The sequence below is a fragment of the Archocentrus centrarchus genome, chromosome 13, assembly GCF_007364275.1.
Source record: "Archocentrus centrarchus isolate MPI-CPG fArcCen1 chromosome 13, fArcCen1, whole genome shotgun sequence".
Classification (NCBI taxonomy): domain Eukaryota; kingdom Metazoa; phylum Chordata; class Actinopteri; order Cichliformes; family Cichlidae; genus Archocentrus; species Archocentrus centrarchus.
The window spans coordinates 29996032-30019524 of record NC_044358.1 but is presented as its reverse complement, the minus strand read 5'-3'; the positions used below and the strand labels follow the sequence as shown (position 1 = coordinate 30019524).

General features: G+C 40.0%; 1 protein-coding gene across 2 annotated transcripts in view; it reads left to right on the top strand.

Annotated features, from left to right (window-relative positions):
- Window positions 1-232: 232 nt before the first annotated feature.
- gria4a (glutamate receptor, ionotropic, AMPA 4a) overlaps window positions 233-23493 on the top strand; it is a 117232-nt gene continuing 93971 nt past the window's right edge. For both annotated transcript variants that reach the window (XM_030743849.1, XM_030743850.1), the window contains exons 1-2: window positions 233-416; window positions 4868-5026. In XM_030743849.1, coding sequence (XP_030599709.1) covers window positions 323-416; window positions 4868-5026 — 253 coding nt within the window. In that variant the 5' untranslated portion in view covers window positions 233-322. The remainder of the gene's footprint in view (window positions 417-4867; window positions 5027-23493) is intronic.

Here is a 23493-nt window from a genome sequence, read left to right as displayed (position 1 = left end):
CTGGGCGCGCATGTCCAGTTCTTCCATGCAGACTGTTCTCCCAGCTCGCCAATCATTCTGCGAGTTTCCCCTACTCTTTCTCTCTCCCTGTCTTCACATGTGCACCGGACCCACAGCGTTCTCCTGAGTGGACACTGCAGGGAAAGAACCTACCGAAACCACCATGGAATAGGAATACTACCCGGGAAACGGGGGAAAATTAAACCTCTCTTATCTTCTTCTCTTTCCCCCCTTTTTTTCTGGCGCCTTTCTGTCTTTTCGCATCTTCCCCCTCTCCCTCGATGTCTCTCAACAGTTTCTGAAGGGACTGAATGAAAGAAAAATGAGGATTATCATTTTTTCTTGGCACTTTCTCGGGGTGTATTCCGCCCTTTGGGGGCTGGCGACAGGGGCTTTCCCCAGCTCAGTGCAGATAGGTGAGTTGGAGGATTACTGATTTTACGCACGGACACTCAGATCAGACACGCTACACGGTATTTTAGTGGATTTTTAGCGGACAGCAGTCACTATGAAAAAAAGGAGTACGAGGACCCTCCAAACCATAAGATACTGTAAAACACGAGAAATTCACTTAAGAATGATGGAACAGAAGAACACATAACTACAGAAAATTTTCCTCTGTGGTGCAGCCTTTCTCACTTTTTTTTTTAAAAATCCAGGATAATTTACAGCTGGGCTGTGACTCATATGGTTAATAAATGCGCACAAACGCTTTCACTCTGTCCTTCTACTGTATTTGCGTGTATTTTAAAAGCTGTTCAGGTCTCATGAATGTTTCAGCGAGCTTTGTTCCCTTCTAGTCTTCTTCAGTGTTTAGACACTGCAGTATTCTCTCTCTCTCACACACACACACACACACACACACTCACTCTCTATCTCTCTCTGCCCTTTTCCAGTTACCCCGTGTCAGTGCGGGATAAGCCTGTATTTCAAACCATCTAATAGATCTGAGATGAAGCTAACTAAATCTGAATCATGGATTTGCTCATGTGGACCACACATGCATGGAATCTCTTTCTCCCCTTCATTTCTTCACATACACACATTCAGTCTGGCATGTGTGTGATAATGAATGCACTGCATCACTCCTTGTGGGGGGCAGGTGGGAGGTCCTATAATGAGATTCGGCTCCTTGACTCTGTCTTTCTACAGCTGCCAATAAACTTAACGCGCTAAATATTTTCTATTTCTTTCATACGCAAACATACACACACACATATTTGCACTGATGTTCAATCATGGATGTGTACACTTACACTGTGCATATACAATTATATTAATGCACACTTGGTGTATTCTGTGCATCTGAGCACTTACAAATGTTAAGCATGCAAAAACACATGTTCAGACTGAACATGCTTGCATGCCTCTACGTACTGTATAAAGCATACACGATCATGCTGAAGCACACATGCAGTCTTCCCTTCCCTCCCACTGACCAGCCTCCTTAAACACTCCAATATACATACATGATCATCCACTTGGCTCTCTGGCTTACTTGAGAAGTCATTTGCATATCTCTGCATTGCACACAAGTGTAATGCCAGTGGAAGCACTGTCTAGACCATTTCTTTTTACATATATATATATATATGTGTGTGTGTGCGAGAGAGTGAGACAGAGAAGGATGAAGATGGGAATATTTGTAAAAATTGTCTTTGAGAACCTGCTGCAATGATGTCCTCACCTAGTTTAAGTATGTGTTAAGTGTGTGTGCTCTCAGGTGGAATTCTACCCTATAACTAAAATATATTTTCATCTTTGGACAAGACATTTTGAATTTTTAATCATAAGCAATACAAGAATTCAGTTTTTCTCTGTTTATGCAAAATAATTTCTTGTCAAATTTGCACACTTCCCACACATACTCCAGCTGTAAAGTTTCTGTGTGTATAAATGTGTGTCTTAATATTTGGCTGTGGTTGCTGATTTATATCTGGGCTTCATATAAAGAAGAAACACATACACAGAGAGAGGGAGAGAGAACCTGGAGCATTAAAGAGACACATGCAGCCACATAGATAAGTGACATGTTATGTAGTGATAATTGCTTCGTTCAATATGCTCTGCCTCCCAACTCCTCCCCTGTCATCCCTCTCTCAACACCCCTTCTCCCCTCTCTCTCTCTCTAAAAGCAATGTCAAGACTTCACAGTCTGCTAGTGTAATCCAATTCAGTTCACTTAAGACTCACTTTAAACTAATTTGCATCAGTTTATTTCAATTCATAAAGTTAGGCAGAATTAATTTATGTCATTAGTATTACAAAATGTATTGATAACGCAAGAGCATGAAAATTTACCCCCCCCCCCCCCCCAAAAAAAAAAAAAAAAGTTTACATTTAAAAAGTTCCTAGTTATGTTTGGAAATAATTGACCTGCTTCAGAACCCCTTGCAACTTTGCAAGGTAGGGGGATTCTTACAAGATAGCTGAACCACAAACAGCTTGGATCTACTGGCCAATAAGCTCACAGCTACAGGTGTGTTTAGGTATGACATTAGATTATTTGTACAATCACTTACTGCATATTTTAAAAATATAAGAAAGTGATTGCCTGTAAATTCCTTTCATACATACAATTTTCTTACAAAAACAACAAGAACTATCCAACACAAGACAAAACTGCTCAGGTTGTGGCTTGTTTTATCTTCTGACTGCCAAGTACTTTTTGAAAGGGTAATACATTTCTAACAGTTTACGACATCCCAGATGGTTCTGTCGAAAAAACTGCCTTGCTCATCAGGTGCCATAAGCATTGGCTCTCTTCCATGGCATGTCTTTTGTCCTGTCTCCCTCCCCTCAGCCACAACTGCTCAGTTGACTGCCCCTGCCTGAGCCTGGTTCTGCTGGAGTTTTCTTGCTGTTAAAAGGGAGTTTTTCCTTCCCACTGTTGCCAAGTGCTTGCTCATAGGGCATTGTTTTGACTGTTGGGCTTTCTCTGTAATTATTGTAGGGTCTTTACCTTACTATATAATGTGTCTTGAGGTGACTGTTGTGATTCGGCGCTATATAAATAAAATAGAATTAAATTGAATAAGCCAATGTAATTTAGTCTAAGAATTTTAACTTTTTTGTAGCAAATTTGTATCAAACATAAAATACTGTTCAGTCGAACCAATTTTTAGAGATATGTTTTAAAATATGTCTGGAAGGGATTTGTAAATGTTATGTAAAGATTATTTTACAAGTCCTCCAACAAAACTCGAATAAAACTGCACGTTGGGCAGTTTACATCTAAAGTGCTGAACAAGCCCCCAGAAGGAAGTAGGTTGAGGGGAGGTGGCATAAAGACTACATTCACATTCACATAAAGACTTACATTCACTCACTCATGGTTTGATTAAAATGAAGAAACTACTTAGTACAATCTTAACTCATGTTTGGTAGATTTCCAGGCTCCCAAGTTCCGCTTCATCTAATGGTGAAACTGGTGCATAGTTTAGTTATTCTCTGGATATACAGTGGGAAAAAAGTAAAAAAATAAAATAAAATAAGTATACCCTTATTGTTTCCATGGGAATTAAGAGGGCAAGTAGCAGCCAGGAGCTGTTAATTAAATGCACTTGAATTAAATGATCATCAGCAAGTGAGAGCACTGTAAAAGCAGAGGTTCTGGCAGTTGACACAATGGCACAAAGAGTGGACCACTCAGAAAATAGTTGGAGAAACTGCAAAAAGAAAACCAAAAACCAATCAAACAAACAAAAACAAATCAGAACAGAGAAATACACCTCATTCTCTACAGGCTTTGGTTAGCATGTTAAGTTTATTACAGTACAGTTAGAAAAAAACTGAACAAGTATGGCTTCATCATTGCTATAAAGCATTTTCTCTTTAAAAGAAGAACATGACAGCGTAGCTTAGGTTTGCAAAGTTGTATCTAAACATATTACAAGACTTCTGAAACAAAATGTCCTCTGGACAGACAAGACCAAAGTGGAGATGTTTGGCTATTATAGCATCATCATCAGCATAGCATCATAGTTGGTAAAAACAAAAACAAAAGAACACAGCATATCGGTACAAACACCTCATACCAACTGTCAAGCACAGTGAAGGAGGGGTGATGATTTGGGCTTGTTTTGCAGACACAGTGGTCTATGAATTCCTCTGTACATCAAAGTATTCTAGAGTCAAATGTGAGGCCATCTTTACTACAGCTAAAAAATCTTGGCTGAAATTGGGTCATGCAAAAGGACAATTTCGTTTCTTTTACTCTATTCATACAACTACCTTTACTGTTTCTTATTACCTCTTCTTCCCCTTCTCATTCATTGAACTGCATGGGGGGATGCTCTCATTTGTAAAAGTCAGTGACTTTCAGCACTTGACCCCCCCCCACCGCCCATCATCACTCTCATCTGTGGTTTTTCATGGCCTGTTCTCCTCCTTTTTATTTGACTGACCCCTTTTGATCTGTTTTCTTTTATGTCTTCTCAGACTCATTATCTCTTCGATGGCTTTCCCGACAGCTCAGTTGTTTCGCTTTTCTTCTCCTTTCCTCTCCATCTCTCTTTCTTTCTCAGATTTCATCAATGCAATCTGCAGTGTGAGCCTCCACAAACGTGATGGTATTCATGTTTGTGTGCGTGAGACAGAGAGCGAGGATGTGCTAAAAGACAAATTACCTTTTATAACAAAGCTAATGAAGATCTTAGCTATCTTCTCACTTCTCCCCTCCTCTGTTTTTCTCTGCCCTCCCCATTTATCTTTCGTTTCCCTCATTACTCTTCTACCTGTCACTCTCCCTCTTTCACCACTTTTCCCACCCGACCTCTCTCCGCCTTACAATAACTGACTTCCTTTCTTTTCAGTCATGTTTCTTACCTCCTTGGCCTCTCTCTTCTTTCTTTGTCCCTCTCTCTAGGTGGATTGTTCATTAGGAATACTGATCAGGAGTATACAGCTTTTCGACTAGCTATCTTCCTTCACAACACCAGCCCTAATGCTACGGAAGCTCCCTTTAACCTGGTTCCACACGTGGACAACATAGAGACTGCCAACAGCTTTGCAGTCACCAATGCATGTAAGTACTTAGCTGGTTGAAAAAGAGATTGCAACACATGCATACAGTATGTTCTCCCCTTGTCTTTCTCTCCATCTCTACTGTGCCCTCTCCAATATTTGTTTAAATAGTAACTCAAGTAGTCCAAAAGCTCAGACTGTAGCCTTAATATTTTGTAATGCAGGGTACAGCAGCTGAATGGTGGATTTTGGTTTGGAGCTTTTTTTCGTAAAAGGTTTCTCGACAAATTGGTGCTTTGAAGACATTGTAAAATAAAATGTAACAGTCATAAATACTGAAGTCATTGCCGTGTAGCATTTTGAAGCACTGTCAAGTGGTTAATTCTGTTGGCAATTGTTACCCAGACTGATTTTTCCATTCGCTTCTATTCACATTATCACTCCCATCTGTAAAAAGATAACATAACCCATCACAAAATATTGCAGTCTGTTACAAGTATAAAATTAGTCTGGGAACTGTTGCAGACAGTGTTTAATATGGGTCCTTTGTGCTCAGAACAGAGGGGAACAGTTGGTGCTTGTGTCCTCTCTGATCTTTTGAAAGATGACAGCTAATCTTTCACCATCCCTGTCTGTTCTTGAGGGGATGACATCTAATCCTTTACACTCCCTGTCGACCTGGAACCCTACAAGAGAGATGTTTGCGCTGGCAAGTTATTGTTAACAAGGCTATATAGGCAGCTAGTTGGCGACAGGTCAAAACTGCTGCATGTAGTTTCACCACATGTAGTTTCCTTGATGGAGTTTTGCCGATTACGATTTTCTTTCTAAGAACTGTGACAGCATATTCAAGTAAAAATAAACTTTTCTTCAATGCAAAATATTATTTACATAATAAAATAAATGATTCAACTTTACAATTTCGCCTAGACTGCAGGAAGTTACAGGATCTTTGATCACATAAGGACCTGAAAATAAAGGATCCGCTACTGGAAAGAGGAGCTGAAAATCAGCCGCTGACATATTTTACATTACTGAACATAATCAGGTGCAACAGGTTTATAGAACAAAACAAATATCATTTAATTACATCTTTTTCCAATATGTTTATAACCTCAATAGATTGCTGGACATCCATGCTTTTCCCTTTTTCACACATCTCTGCTTTGATCCTTTTGCTCGTCCTTTGCTATAGCTTTAGTCACTGTTCCTTTGTTAGCTTTTTTTTTTTTAACATATCTGTCACACTTACATGTGTAAGATCATAAAACAAATCTGAATATTAGACAAGTAAAAGAAATGCAAAATTAAGTTTTTAAATCATGATTTCATTTATTAAAGGGAAATAAGCTATCCAAACCTACCTGGCCCTGTGTGAAAACGTAATTGCCCCTTAAACCTAATAATTGGTTGTGCAACTTTTGACAGCAAAAACTGCAATCAAGTGTTGGGGATTGAGCCATTTAGAAGTGGACTTTCTGGTGTGTTTTGGTTAACTTTTTGTCTCATCAGTCCATTTTAAAAATTACCATCTTAGTTTGGGTTTATTTTTAATTAGAAAAACAATCAATTTCTACTTATCCAATTTTGTTTCTTACACAGTACAGCAGTGTTTTTTATAACTTTATTCCTTTAGTCTGACTTGTGCCATATCCCCAATTCTGCCACCTGTTGCAAACAGTCGAGTTTAGTAAATATGAGCTAAGTAATTACAACATCCTTCTTCCTGTTTCACGTCATATCACTACCAGATGTCCTTACTTGCGGATGTCTGTCTATTTTGTACGATAATCATTTAGTTATTTGTTTTCTACACGCCTCAGTTTCAGTTAGTTGTGTGCCTGCGCTTGTTTACAGTATGAGTGTTTGCAATTGCATGTTTGAGTGTTGTTGTGCCAGTGTTTGAGGCGGGATAAAGCTTCACTGACACTCTCAGTGAGCTCAATCTAGACAGTGGGTCAGTTTGATAAAGCACAAAAGCAAAACATTTAAGTAGAAAATTTTTTTAATCATTTAAACATCTGTCAAACCTTTTGCAAATGTGAATGTGGATGTGAATATGATGCCGAAAGCTGTTTTTCTCTCAAGGGCATCATCACATCACATACCATCATTAATACAGCTCTAAGGTCCATCCTTCCCATTTTAGGGAAATCCTCAAGAGATTGTGTTCTAATGTTTTACCTCCTTATCTCATTAAGCTTTAACAAATTGACCTCTAGGGTTATTAACTAGGTGCTGCGAACAAAATCAATATAGTATTTTACAACAATGCAGCGCTTTGTCTTCACAATATTATATCAATTTGCTTTCCAGGAACAAATAAATGCTTCAGAATCTGAAATGTTTAGAACATCACCTGACAACAGTTTTCTGTTTTCTTACACGGGTGAAATGAATTTAAAGATTCAATATCCCCTGAAGGATATAACTGCGATTCAACTGGAGTCAAATTCCAATTACATTTAATCATAAATCAAAAGTGTGTAATGCAATTTCCAAGTTTGTTTGTACACCCTGCATCACAGAGCCACATAAATGGATAGATTAGTTAATACAATTTACAATGACTGGAGAATTAATAGTCCATCTACTACCTCCCAACCATAGATTCAATCACACGCTGCAGCTATTCCTGTCCATTGTTAGGCTGAGTCAGTGAGTGGGATGGTGCACAATAAATAAACATCAGGTTGCATTCTTTTAAAGTAAAGGGAGGAGTGTGAATTTATTAATCTGAGAAAAAGGTATAATCAATCAGCATGCACATACATAAGCCTTCCTGACTTAGTGACCATCAGAAACCTTGTTCTACCCTAAAAAATGGGGAGATTTGACACTGAATATTTCAGTGTAAATATTATATGGTTGCTTAGAGAAGAGCTAACATTACATGATATAGAATTTTTATGTGATACTGTCAGAGTGGATTATTCTGTCTCAGTGTGTTAGCCCTGGGATAGACTGGTGACCTGTCCAGGGTGTACCCTGCCTCTCTTCCAGCTGGGATAGGCCGCAGCCCCAACCCCCACCCACATGACCCTGAATTGGATGGCAAATGGGAAGTGAAGGTTTTGTGAAGTAAAACATCTGCAAACGTCACACCTCTGCTATCCAGTAGCTAAAGAAGCATTCACTCTCAACTGAAAATATCAAACGCCAAATGGTGGCTGTAAATCCAGGTTATCTCTAAAGTTATTTGGATTCTTTCTCTGGATTCCATTGATGATGTTGGAACTAATTTCATGGGAATTCACATTTGTAAACCAGAAATCAACAAGCACACTGTTGTGCTGGCTGACGTTTTCCTTCTGTGCTATGAACACAGCCGCTGAAGTTTATTTTCAGTGAATCATCTGTATGCCTTTCTCTTACAAGTGTATAAACACACACACACACACACACACACATACAGATGCACAGGTATTGGCAAGAAGAGGCTCTTCTATGTCAACCATCAGCTCCTTCTCTCTCTCTCACTCTCTCCACATAACAAGCAGAGCCACTTCTTTCTCTCTACACCTCTTCCTCTGTCTCACTTTCTTGCCCACTCTTTTCATTTCTGTTCCGTCTCTCCCTCTCACCTTTGCCGGTTTCCACTTCACTGTCTCTTCCCTCCTTGTCTTTCCATCTCCTCAGACTCTTCCTCTTCATTGCGTTTTGCCGTGCCTATCCTCTGCACAGGCGTGGCGAATGGATCTCTAAATTAATCCTTGACTCTTGCTCCGGGTGGCGAGCAACACTTTGAATTTGAATAGGGAATTCTGCCTCTGACCTTGGCTAGTTCCTCTCTATTCTAGTATTCATAAAGTGTGAATGGATCATGAAAATTCTTGGTCCCATCACTTCCCCTGTTCAGCAAAGAATACAAATCATTTTCTTGTACCATTGTCACAATCCATATATCCTTGTCTGCAGTCAATCTTTGTATTTCTTTCCATATCAGCATGTATATCTGTGGAGGATGTGAATTTGTCTTACTTTGCTAAAGCTGTGTGTATTTCTGAATTAATGTGCTCCGCTTGGAGAACCACACTACTCCACTGGGCTAACAGCTTCATCTCTTTTCATGGGTTTATTGAAATCAAGCATATGGATTAGCATGATCAAAGGCTGCATTAGTGTGTGTGTGTGTGTGTGTGTGTGTGTGTGTGTGTGTGTGTGTGTGTGTGTGTGTGTGTGTGTGTGTGTGTGTGTGTGTGTGTGTGTGTGTGGATAAACCTGTGCATCACTGAGTTGCGTGACTGTGTATGTATGAAAAACAAAAAATCCACTGAGACAGAGTGTGATGAAGATAGTCAGAGAGTGATAAGGTGCATTAGGGACAGAGACGGAAGAAATTGAGAGGAAAGAATTTGTAACAATAGGTGGTTATGCCTGGTTTGTGGTGTCAAAGCTTAAAGGCATAATGATAAGTCATGGCTGTAAGTGTGATTCTATTCTATTCTATTCTATTCTATTCTATTCTATTCTATTCTATTCTATTCTATTCTATTCATTCCTGCACAGCTGTAAAGATGATTTGGTGGGATGTGTGGTTCTGTGTGGTTTGGTTGGTTGATTATTGCTGCAATGCATGACCTCATTTGCCACCTAAAGTTAATATAGATTGTCCCTATAGTCAATTATTCACAAATCAATAATTGACTGTCACAGTTTCGGTTTATACGCTGGCTGCACCTGATTATCTCAGCAGTCTGCCTGAGTCAAAGAGTTGGAGTCAGAATCTTCTTGATGTGTCTGTCTTGTTTTGTTCCGAAATGAATCAGCTAAGACCTGTGGCGGCAATTAGTCGTCTAAATTAAGTAATGATTTTTCACCTGCACATCACAAAAACCAGTGTTCACATTATCAATAAGGTATATATGAAAATATTATGAAATGTTTACACATTGGTGCAGCCTTAGCTCTGATACCAGCGGTGGTGCCACTTTTAGAATAAATTTCACAGTAACAGCATAAAGTGCCTCAGTAGGATGGAAGCTGTGCCTTGACATTGATTCAGCAAGCTTCTGGACCTTTGATGGAGTGATGAAACATCAAATATGGTGCCTTATTTTGTATTTTGAAGTTATGGTGGGGAGGGCTGTCTAATAAGTCAAATCCCTCAGCTTTTCAGTTGGTTTGAGATTTGGTTACTACGAAAGCCATAGTAAATTATTTACATCATTCTCATATTCATCAAACCATTCACTGACCCATGGTGCCCTCTCAGTAGGGGCACTGCTGTTCTAGAAGAGACCACTCCCATTGTAATTTGAATGTGTTATAGGATAGAGGTCAGCACTCAGGACAATTTTTAAACTTATCTGTAGTGATGCATTCCTGTAAAGGTGCGAGCAGACCCAGCTTTGGCTGGTGTGTCTGCTTTTTTAGTGTTGTCTGGTGCAAGGTGTCCTTTTTTGATTGTCAAAGGGTTCCCTTACATGAAAAAAAAAGTGTTGAAAAAAAGAGTTGTCTCCTTTTCAGTACTACATTTCTTGTAAAAACATCTCTGCTGCAAACCTTGTGCTCGGCACAGCTGCTGCTCTGTATGAATAAATAAACAGAAATACCGCAGTTGTAGATTACAGAATTCTCCCACAAAAAAAAAAAAAAAGCATGATGGTGCGTGCATGTAACTTTTTTTGGGCAATATTTCATGTCAAAGTAAATAAAAAGGATATGATGCAAATCTGTCATAGAAATGTACAAGTGAACTCATACGTCAGGCAACAGCAAGTGACTGGTAGCTTTAAAATGATTGCAAGTGTAATTGCCAAGGCTCCAGTTAGCTCAGGTTGGTTGATATCATTTCTGTCAACAGCTCTCAGTGCTGCTGTTTTTCAGGGGCTTGTTTCCAACATGTTTCTTTAAAGATGCCAGGTGGAAAGCAGCCTGATTTTCTCTTATTGACAATAAAATTACTGATACACTGCACTGATTTAGTTGGCGATTGCAATGGTGTTGATACACCGATGACAATAAAAGCACGTGAGCTCTGTGTGTACGCATGTAGTCGCACACCTCAAAAGAGTTCATCAATGTTTAAGTTTCCTCTGCATATCCAGGCTCAGAGCTTTGATTAAATAGATTCCTGGAACAGATGGCTACAACTCAGCACCACCCACACACACACATAAATACTAATTTTTACACAGTCTTTCTGACACGCATTGATTTCCCAACCTGTTCTTTCTCTGTGCTTTTACCTCACTTACTTCCTTCAATAAATCACTCGGTCATCTTATAAATGATTTGAGTGGCTCAATAATGGCTCTGTACCATCATTTTTTATTGGTGATGTTTTGCATGGTTATATGTCTTCTTGATGACCACACTAGGGAAAATAGACTGAAATCATATCTGAAACCCTGGCAAAGCAAGGAGACTGGCTTTGGAACAAACCTGCATTTATTCATGTTACTTGTGCTGAATCATTCTGATTGTGCTGATGTTCTCATAGCACTATCAATGCTTTTTCCTGGTATCCAGATACAATGTCAAGTTTATTGCTAATACCATGGCGATAATTTCATTTAAACATCACAGGAAGCTTCCCTGAAGCATTATTTTGTTTGCTACCAGTTTGTAATAAATGTATATTTTAAATGTTTTATGCGTTTTTATTTTTGTCCTGAGTTAATATCAGCTTTTGTTACTAGAATTGTGATGATACATTAGTGAAGAACAGCACACCACTGTACAACTCATGCAATACTGTACTTGGTGTAGTGCTGTGAGTCCTGAGGCTGTGAGCTACAGCGTGTGATGACAAAATTCTGTGAACTGTGATCATCTTCTTACTGTATGAAGTTCCAGACAAATTTCACACACTACACAATTCAGATTGGTATCCATCCTTAGATACTTTAAAATCTTAACATTAGAATCCAGCACTGACAGTCTCAACTCTAGGGGGAGGAATTCATAGTTTGGTGTTGTTCCGACCCACTGCCTTCAGACGTTGAAGTGAACTCTTCTGCTCAAAAAGGCTCAGTTTTAGCTGGAGATCCTCATCCTTCACACACAGTCTGGGTCCATTTGAAAGTGATGTCAATGTCTGCACACAAGTTTGGGGCCCAGGTGAAGCTCTAGAGTCCAAAGTGCAAATAATGCAAATTCTATTAACTACCATACTGGCCCCAGCCAAATTTATAACAGGTAAGATCACACATTGTATATACTGTACTGTAGGTCATCATGAGGTCCAAAGCTGGCTCTTGAATTAGATTGGTCTAATTTCACTAGTTTTCATTTGTTATGCTTAGAGAAATTCTCTTACATTTCACTCGACATTGGAAGCTATGACTTTGCTAAAAGCTGCTGACTCTAAACGAAAATTTAATTAACCGATTTTGATGATAAATAGCAGCTGTAACACAGTGAGTTATATTCACCATGTGTATCAGTGATGATGCGATCTAAACTGACTATGGTTCATAGTTGACCTGTGAGTAGTCAGCTGTGCATGGCTCACAGTAGGGTCAAAAAATTTTGGCGCTCACTTGTGCGAGCAGCTGTGCTGTTCACTGTTGCAAGTTGATGCGTATAATACACTGACATAAAACAGGAGGAGTTCAGTGAGTATTCAGTGTGTTTTAAGTCAGTTTATAACTGAATTTCAGTAAGAAGAGATTGTTTGGAAGGAAAGTGAACATGAAAAATTTGATTATTTTTGGTGGTTAGATGCCAATGAATCATAGAGCTAAATCCCAGATGAAGAGAGTTTGACTGCACCCCAGGGTGTCTAGAGACTGGATATAAGCGGGTGGCTGAGAGAAACTTTCAGTGCAATGCCCTGGAAAACCCAGATGAGATGGAGGGAAGCACAATAGACAGCCTTAATAGGCCGAGCAACAGGTCAGAATGATTTTAGGGAACAGGGAAAACTGAGGGCTCAGAGGAGCAGTAACATAGAAAGGTTGAATATGATTAAATTGATGATATGGGAAAATGTGAGTAATAAAAAAAACAAAGAGGAATGCAGACTGAACATGACCATGAAAGTCACATCTCCCTTGCAAAAACAGTTGCATCTTCTAGTTCAGATACTGAGTGTCTTAACCATATATATATATATATATATATATATATATATATATATATATATATATATATATATATATATATATATATATATATTAGGGGTGGGACTCGATTAAAAAAATTAATCGAATTAATTACAAGCTTTGTAATTAATTAATCGAAATTAATCGCATTTTAATCGCATTTCAATATTTAACATGATAAATATTAATTTAAGTTTGGTTGATGAATGAATCAATATACATAAGCTTAAACTTCAAAATCCATCCATCCATCCATTTTCTTCCGCTTATCCGGGGCCGGGTCGCGGGGGCAGAAGCCTAAGCAGAGAAGCCCAAGCTTCCCTCTCCCCAGCCACCTCCTCCAGCTCATCCGGAGGGACCCCAAGGCGTTCCCAGGCCAGCCGAGATACATAATCTCTCCAGCGTGTCCTGGGTCTACCACGGGGCCTCTTCCCGGTGGGACATGCCCGGAACACCTCACCCAGGAGGCGGCCAGGAGGCAACCTAATCAGATGCCCGAGCCACCTCAACTGGCTCCTTTCGATGTGGAGGAGCAGCGGCTCTACTCTGAGTCCCTCCCGGATGGCCGCACTCCTCACCTTATCTCTAAGGGAGAGGCCAGCCACCCTTCGAAGGAAACTCATTTCTGCCGCTTGTATTCGCGATCTTATTCTTTCGGTCACTACCCAAAGCTCGTGACCATAGGTTTAAGAAGGGAGACCGGAGGGTGTGCTCCAACTTTCGGGGGATCACACTCCTCAGCCTCCCCGGTAAGGTCTATGCCAGGGTGCTGGAAAGGAGGGTGCGTCCGTTAGTCGAACCTCGGATTCAGGAGGAACAATGCGGTTTTCGTCCTGGTCGTGGAACGCTGGACCAGCTCTTTATCCTCTCAAGGATATTCGAGTGTGCGTGGGAGTTTGCCCAACCAGTCTACATGTGCTTTGTGGACTTGGAGAAGGCATTCGACCGTGTTCCTCGGGGTGTTCTTTGGGAGGTTCTGCGGGAGTATGGGGTGTCTGGCCCATTGTTGCGGGCCATTCAGTCCCTGTACAACCACAGTGAGAGCTTGGTCCGTATAGCCGGTAATAAGTCGGATTTGTTTCCTGTGGGTGTTGGACTCCGTCAGGGCTGCCCTTTGTCACCGATTCTGTTCATAATTTTTATGGACAGAATTTCTAGGCGTAGCCAGGTGGCGGAAGGCTTCTTCCTTGGTGGCCTCAGAGTCTCATCTCTGCTTTTTGCAGATGATGCGGTTCTGTTGGCTTCATCAGGGGGGGGCCTCCAGCTCGCAGTGGAACGGTTCGCAGCCGAGTGTGAAGCGGCTGGCATGAGAATCAGCACCTCTAAGTCTGAGGCCATGGTCCTCAGCCGGAAAAGGGTGGAGTGCCATCTCCGGCTCAGGAACGAGTTCTTGCCTCAAGTGGAGGAGTTTAAGTATCTCGGGGTCTTGTTCACGAGTAAACTTCAAAATGTTGTTTATTTTCCCACCAGTCTGCTACACAGACCAATGAAGGGTGGAAGTGCTCCTGTGATAAGCAAACTCCTGAAATTAAAGTTAAGCATCATAACTGGATAGTTTTATTCTACATTAATGTCTCACTTAATATAGTTGGAAATTAATCATTCACTCAGCTGTATTCCTTGATGTTGAAATGCTTGTTTTAACAGCTTATTTTGAATTAAAGACTTAAAATTAAACCACAAAAAGGAGAAAAAGTTCGTTCTCTGTTTAACCAGCTGCTTTTACACAGCTGTGCTTCGCACTCACGGTTGCTAGGCGACATGAGCTACACAGAGGTGACGGCAGGTGACGCTGATATGAAGGCTAGCCGCTCACTTCCGGCCTTTGTGGTGTTCGTGGGCTGCGAAAGACGTGGGCCGGGTCCTTCGCAGGATGCGGCCCCTAATTTGGACATTGTGCGTCGATATAATCTGTATGCCGGGAACTCGCGCACTGAGAAACGTTCCACGGTGCAAAGTGCGATTAAAATGCGTTAAAATTTTTAACGCGTTAATTTCCCCGTAATTAATTAATCGAAATTAACGCGTTAAAGTCCCACCCCTAATATATATATATATATATATATATATATATATATATATATATATATATATATATATATATATATATATATATATATATATATATATATATATATATATATATATATATATATATATATATATATATATATATATATATATATATATGTCCAACTGTAAAATGTTTCAGAACTTTTTGCACAAGTTGCTGTTCTCTAACGAGGAGCTTAACTTCAAAATTCACAACAGGTGTTTGATCCTCGAATCGACCAATAAATGTCCTGGTTCATGCTGAGGATGACTGTTTAAACACCAGCTCTAATTGAACCAGGACATTTATTGGTCGATTCGAGGATCAAACACCTGTTGTGAATTTTGAAGTTAAGTAATATCATTAGATCGTGCAGTGTGTTGCAGTGATTCAGCATATTGCCACAGGTAATCTGATTTTATTTAGTGGTACAATAAAACATGCAGTCTCTCAGTGTTTTTAACTTATTTCATTAAAAAGCCCACTTTTAGGGAGCACAGCTCACTTCTTGCAACACTAGTGAGATCGGTTCTAATGGCAGTAAATTCTGTCTCCTTCAGAGTTACAGTATTTTGCCAAAAGTATTCACTCATCTGCCTTCACATTCATATGAGCTTGACTGACATCCCATTCTGAATCCATAGATTTTAAATATGATGTCAGCCCACCCTTTGCAGCTAAAACAGCTTCTGGGAAGGCTTTCCAGAAGGTTTAGCAGTGTGTTTATGGAGATTTTTGACCATTCTTCCAGAAGCACATTTGTGAGTTCAGACACTGATAGCCTGGCTTGCAGTCCCTGCACTAATTCATCCCAAAGGTGTTCTATTGGGTTGAGGTCAGGATTCTGTGCAGGCTAGTCAAGTTCATCCACACCAAACTCACTCATCCATGTCTTTATGGACCTTGCTTTGTGCAGTCATGTTGGAACAGGAAGGGGCCATCCCCAAACTGTTCCCACAAAGTTGGGCACATGAAATTGTCCAAAATTTCTTGGCAGGCAAGTACCATTCTCCTGTCAACTGCTAAACCCAGACTCCTCCATCAGATTGCCAGATGGAGATGGGAGATTTGTCACTCCAGACAACACATCTCCATTGCTCTAGAATAGGGGTGTCCAAACTTGCGGCCTGCGGGCCGATTCCAGCCACGCCCACTTCCGGTCCGCGAATTGATGTCAAAAATAACATACAATTTGGCCCTTGTTACTTTTTTGACATTTCCTTCCCCTCCAATTAAGAGGGTTAAGTGAAATGTCAAAAAAGTAACTTAAAGGGCCAAATTGTATGTTATTTTTGACATCAATTCGCGGACCGGAAGTGGGCGGGGCCGGAAGCGGCCCGCGGCCGTAAGTTTGGACACCCCTGCTCTAGAGTCCAGTGGTTGCGTGTTTTACACCACTGCGTCCGACACTTTGCATTACAATTGGTGATGTAAAGCTTGAATGCAGCTGCTCAGCCATGGAAACCCATAACATAAAGCTCTCTGCACACTGTTCTTGATCTAATCTGAAGGCCACATGAAATTTACAATTAACTCTGCAGAAAGTTGGTGACTTCTGTGCACTATATGCCTTAACAGCAGCTGATCCTGCTCTGTTATTTTACATGTCTGGGGCCTTTTTTTGTGGAGTTTGCATGTTCTCCCCATATCTGCATAGGTTCTCTCCCACAGTTCAAAGACATACACGAGTTAGGTTAATCTATGACTGTAAATTGGCCTAAGGCATGAGTGTGAACGGTTATCAGTCTCTCTGTGTTAGCCCTGCAAAAGATTGGTGACCTGTCCAGAGTGTAACCTGCCTCTGGCCTCTCAGCGGGGCCCTGCATTGGATAAGTGGAAGAGGGTGGATGGATTGTGATGGTAAATGGCCTGGTACCTATAGCCCTTTTGTACTCAATTTGAGCACTCAAAAAGCTTTCTTACTATAAGCCTCATTCACCCATTCAGACACAAGAGCTTTTTTCTATGTCTAAGAATTTTTTACCTAATGTTCACACACTCACATGCCAATATGCATCGAGGGCAACTCGGGGTTCAGTTTCTCACCCAAGGACACTTCGACATACAGGTTGGAAGAGCCACGGTCCAACCACCGTCCTTCTGATTGGGTGGATGGATGGATGGATGGATGGATGGGGTCTTTGTGTCATTGCTATCTTAACTCTTTATAGCACATATGCAATTATGATGTTCCCTAAAAATGCCTCTCAGGACATTCCATAATTGTAATAGTTGCTTATGTATCTGTGTCAGAAAGAAAAAGCAAGGCTGGGAGGTGTGGTAGACAATGTATAGAACCAATATATTCCTGATCTGACAAGAAAACATTTTGTTATAAAAGTGAAAAGGGGACAATGGTGCCACATTTGAGGAGTCATACTGATGCTAAAGCTGCACTGAAACTCATATTAATGAAATTCTTTTTTTGTGGGTCTGCAGTACCTTGAGGCAAGATGAGACACTGTGCAACATTCCTGTTGCAGGTTTTGCAGACTACTAACCGAACGGCTGAGTTAAATCCTCCCACAACATACTGCAGTATTCTTTTGTTGTTTACTTCTTGTTCAGACAAGTGATGTGAAAGCAACAATGAGAAAAATATTTCAATTAACTGTGGTTAGGCAGAGAACATCAATCATGTGCATGGACCTTCTTTTTTTTTCCTTCTTTTTTTTTTTTGTGGATGTGATTTGTGGGTCAGCGCTGTATTCTCTTGCCGTTTTGTTCAAACCCCGGTAGTAATGAAGAGTGAATAATATTATTAGACCGTGCAGTATGTCTCAGTGAATAGCAATGTTCCCTCCAGGTAATCTGACTTCTCTCGGATGAAAGGCCGACTGTGTCTCTTAAACACACACACTGACCCACACCTACACACTTGTATGCACTCACACATTTAAGAGCCTCAACTGCCTCTATCTGTCTAATGTGTTTCATTAAGATCTCTATTTTCCCAGTAGGCATGATAGCTGTGCTGTAAACAGAAAAAAAAAATGTCTGTTTCCTCTGTGTTTGTTTTTCACGCTCTGGCGTTTGGAAGATGAAAAGCTGGAGAAGAGATGACAGAGGATTTTAAGTGTTACGCGTCGCCTTAGCAAAACACAGGGGTGTTTATACTGAATGGAGACATGTTCGCAGTAATTGTCTGTGACGTCTTTCTGTTGTTCTTCACTTTCTCTGCTTCACTGCTGTTGTTTTCATGTTCTGATCAAAGGATTTCCATTTGTCGACTTCTCTTCTCTTCCTCTCACTTTGCTTTTCTTCCGTCATGGAAGTCCATAATATACACATTTGGACATAATTACCAATGTAAACACAGTGCATTTCTGTTGCCTTATTAATCTTTTTATTCTTCTTTCATTTTTTCTTTTTTTCCATTTTCACTAAGACATGGTTTCACCTCACATTTACACTTCCTATTTTTTTCCTCTCTCACTTTCTATTTCTCTCTCACGCCATCCTCTGTCTGTCATTACTCTCATTACTCATTAGCTGTTAAAAGGCTTTTGGTGTCGGACAAAAGCTGTGATGTGTCTGTAGTGTGTTTATCTCAACTCAAGCTGACACCTTAGCTGCTAAAGCCCACACTGAACCTACACCTACGTTTTCACATCATCTGTCACCTGCCACAAACTGGAACCTGGAAACTAAGCAAAACTGCAATATTTTGTAAGATGTTTATTTTATAAAGCACCGTTTTGTCGTAAATACAGTGATATATACAATAAAGTATTCATTTTTTTTTTATATCACACACACACACACACGCAAGAACTTCCTGAGACCCACATGTGTGTTTGTTTCCATGGATTTATGGTGTGGATGAAAGGAAGGGCATTAGTTAATATTGATGAGTGCTGCCACTCAGCTCTTCTCACTGAAGCTCACTTAGAGATGAGAGACATGACCTTTACATGTGCGCGTGCATACACACACACACACACACACACCAAGTTGTGATTCTTCAAATATACACTAACATTCACAGATACAAAACCACACAAAAAAGTGCATTCGCTGGTGTGTTTTTGAAGCTGAACTAGTTGCACTCCTAAATTTTTCCCACTCTCACTGTAAATGGTGAAACTTAGAGAGAGAGAGAGAGAGAGAGTGTGTGTGCGCGCGTGCGTGTGTGTGTGTGTGTGAGAAAACACGAGTGTTGCTGTCTGTATCAGTTAAAACCATGTTTCCTCATCTAGGATACTCTAACCTCAAGGCCAGTGTCGGCCTTGAACCAGTTCATATCTAATGGCCCTTTGGTATTCTGCTAGGGTAACAGATTTCTAGGTAACCAGCAGGTAATTCATCACACTTACAAATAGGAAGAGGCAAAGAAGGATGCAAGAAAGCTATTAAACTGATCAGAGGAGAGAAAGCCTCTCATGGAAATAAAGGAAAACAATTAATTATGCACTCTCTGCTGATTATCATAGGGACGAATACACATCCAGTATGCACATATCCACACAGACATACACTCACACACACACACTTTGCAATTGAGTAAAAGCAAGTCATCTAACCTTCATACTATAGAAAGACAACTACAGTGCATGCTCGGACTTGTTGATTGTGTGTTTACCGACCTTAGAGGTCAATTCTTTTTCTGACAGCATTAGTATTTATCTCCTTAAACTCAGTGGTTTACCTGTGTGTGTTCATGTGCTTGTGTCTGTGTATGTGTGTGTGTGTGAACAGGCAAGATGTGCCTGTGTTTCAAAAGTCACATCACAGTTTGCCCACTCACATTCTGGCTCTTCTGTCTGAGGAGGTGGAGTGCATCAAATAACATGCAGACACACACACGCAATCGATCTGGCCCTTCAAACAGTCACGGTGATGGATGGCCACTCCTCTGTTTCTATTTTTACGCTGGAGCACTCTGTGTGTCTGTCTTCTTCTTTTCACAATTACACAAACATAAAGAAAATCCCCGTGTCATCAATACAAACTTGTCTGTATGTGTGTACTGAGAGGGTATGTGTGATAGTCTGCATCCTTGAAACTGGCGTTTCTTTTACGCCCTGGTTGCAGCCCAGCAGGATTTTCCTGGCTGAACCAAAGGCAGGCTTCTGACTCTGAAGCAGAAGTTAGGCACAGCACCACATGGCAAAACCCACTGCCTCACACGGAGGTTCCTTTGGAGTGTTTCCTTTTCTAATCATAAAGAAACATATCAAAGAAAACCCAAGTGAAACACAGATGCAGACTATTGTGGTGTCTGGATTTGTGGTTTTAATACTTCAGAATGCGTTGCAGTGTGCGTGTGCTCCAGCTTGTGAGCATATTAGAAATAGAGAGGGATGTCTAAACCACTAAATTTACAAACACATTACATCAGCATATTGACCAGCTAACCACTGAAAAACACCTTATCAATAAATAAGGATGAATGAGGAAGCACCATTTAAGGAAATTAAATTCAAAACACAAGGCAAAGGAGTGTATTTTTAGCTGCTGTTTTGAAGGCAAATTTTATGCTTTTTGCTACACATCTACAGTTACTTATTAGTACTTTGCAAATGAAAGATTCTGGACATGGATTTAGGTGTAATTATTCAGGATATTTCAACATCTAGTCACCTTTGGTGGGTCTATAGGTACATGACACTGCATGTGATAGGTTTAAAAAAAAAGTTTGAATCCGAACTGGCACATAATTTAAACCTATCACTCTGGACGACAAGGCAAACTTAAGAGGGACTGATTTTTAGAGTGCAATTTCTACACACCCAGACAGTTCTGTCAAAAGGTCTAATTAGTTAACATGAGATGAAATACATTTATGAGTGGAATATGGTTCACAAAGACCCAAAAAAGGAATTTCTACTGTATATTCTGTACAGTAATTGCTTAATTTACAGTATTAAAAAGCTGCACAAGTTCCAAATAGTTAAAAAAAAAAAAGCAATAATATATCAAAGCTTCAGCATACATTTGAGATTGTAGATTTAATTTTTGTAATTATTCTGTAACCTTTATATGCCATTTTGAATTCATGATATAGTTTTTTATCCTGTTTTTTTATACCCGAGGAACATCTTAATGCTTTTGCCATTATGCTTTTGCTACTGATGTCATTGTTACTGCCAAATTTCCTTACGATTATCATCCATCTTAATAATGTCTCTATTGTAATTTTAAAAAAATTTTGAATATGGGGCACCAAACAAAAATTTCTTCTCTGCTGACATACACTCACCGGATACATATAAGGAACACCTTGCTAATACTGGGTTGGACCCTCTTTTGCCTTCAGAACTGCCTCAGTTCTTCTTGGGACAGATTCAACAAGGTGCTGGAAACATTCCTTAGAGATTTTGATCCAAATCGACATGATAGCATCACACAGTTGCTGCAGATTTGCCGGCTGCGTAAGTCTCCCATTCCACCACATCCCAAAGTTGCTCTATTGAACTGAGATCTAGTGACTCGATACTTAATATCAAGTTCAAGAAACTCAGTGTCATGTTCATGAAACCAGTTTGACATGATCTGAACTTTGAGTTATTCTGCAGGAATGAGCCATCAGAAGAGAAGGTGGACATAAAGGGAAGGACCAATATATAGGTATTGGTTGGAAGGACCATTGATACAAGGCAGGATGGACCCATGCCTTCATGCTTTTTACGCCAAATTCTGACTCTACCATCCAAATGTTGAAGGAGAAATGAAGAATCATCAGAGCAGGAAGCATTTTCTTCTGTAGTCCAGTTTTACTGAGCCTATGCAAACTGCAGCCTCAGTTTCCTGTTCTTAGCTGAAATGAGTGGCACCCAGTGTGGTCTTCTGCTGCTGTAGCCCATCTGTTTCAAGGTTTGACATGTGTGCTTAGAGATGCTCTTCTACAGACCTTGGTTGTAATGAGTGGCTGTTTCAGTTACTGTTGCCTTTATCAGCTTGAAGCAGTCTAACCATTCTCCTCTGATCTCTGATATTTGCCTCAGCAAGCAGCTGAACAGGTGTACCTAAAAAAGTAGCTGTGAGTGTATGTTTGAAAATGTTTAAGTTGAATTAGACGCAAAAAATCAACTTCTACTTATTTACAACCACATTTGCTCAACTGATTCTCACTAAATTGCTAATATCACAAATATTAACCATGTAACGCTGACATATTTAACACTCAAGTACACTACATCTTTTTTTTTATTACTTTACTTCCTTTTATTATTTTTTCTTACTTTACTTAAAATCCACCATGTTTCCTCTCATGGTAAAGCCAATCAAAAGAGCATCCAAACAATAAAGCATGATTGGATGAATAAATGAATGAATAATGTAAGCAGAGTGGGCTCCAACCTACTTAAATGCAGTCAAATCATTTTCATAATAGAAATAAAAATAAAAATTGTGTGTGACAAACATGCTCAGCCTGTGTTACAATGACAATGACACAGTCACAGTCCTAACTCTAGAGAGGCACTAACTTGGGAAATGTAAACTAGATGAGCATTCATTCATACCTTTTGGCAGTGCCAAAAAAGTTCAAAATAAGGTCAAAGCCTTCCCATCTGGGACCCATTTAGTTCAAGGAGTCACCAGAGGGTGTTTACTAAACACAATCACAAACTGCCTTGATGATCCACTGTTGTTGCTCCTTTCTAAAGGGAACCTTTTGCTGTCCATTACACATTTATCTAGCCATGTAAAGGCTGTGCCTGTGAATATGTAGAATATTAAAAACAAGATGTGTTTGCACCCTTAACCCATCTTTGTCCATTCATCCATTCAATCATCCATCCAGCCATCCATCCATCCCCAGTTATAGCATTCCGTACAAGCACATATATATGTATTAACCATGTCTAGCGGACAGAAACATTCCATTCTGATGCCCCTGATTGGAGAACAAAGTGCAGTTTGCAATTCTCCCATTAAAACTGTAGGAATATGGTGTGTCATGGCTGAGCTGGGTAATTTTCTTCAAAACTTTTGTTTTGTAATCTTTCTTTCTTTCTGGCAGCAGGTAAGGCTAGAAAGGAAAAAAAGTATGAAAAAGACATAGGTCAGGAATGTGTTTATATCTTCCTGAAGCTCAGGAAGAAATGTAATGCATTACTTTGTAACATGTTGCCCTAATCACGCTGTAATTGTAATGTAATTCATTACTGTACTAAATTCAGGAATTACATTGCAGTTATGATTATGCCATTACTTTCGTCGCACAAAACAGAAAGACTGCTACTAGACTACTATCCGTTGATTCCAGTTCATGTAGGAAGGAGGAACATACAGCAAGTGGAGGCCTATAAGTTCTGAGTGGTTGAGAAATGGAAATTAGTTTTATTTTTATTGCAAGGAAAGAGAAACAACCTGCATTACATTGTTAACACGTCAGCGCTTTGCAAATATCTGCTCAGACAGCATGCTAACTCAAAGCTAGCAAAAAACCCCAGAGTGATGTCAAAGCTGTGTGTGTAC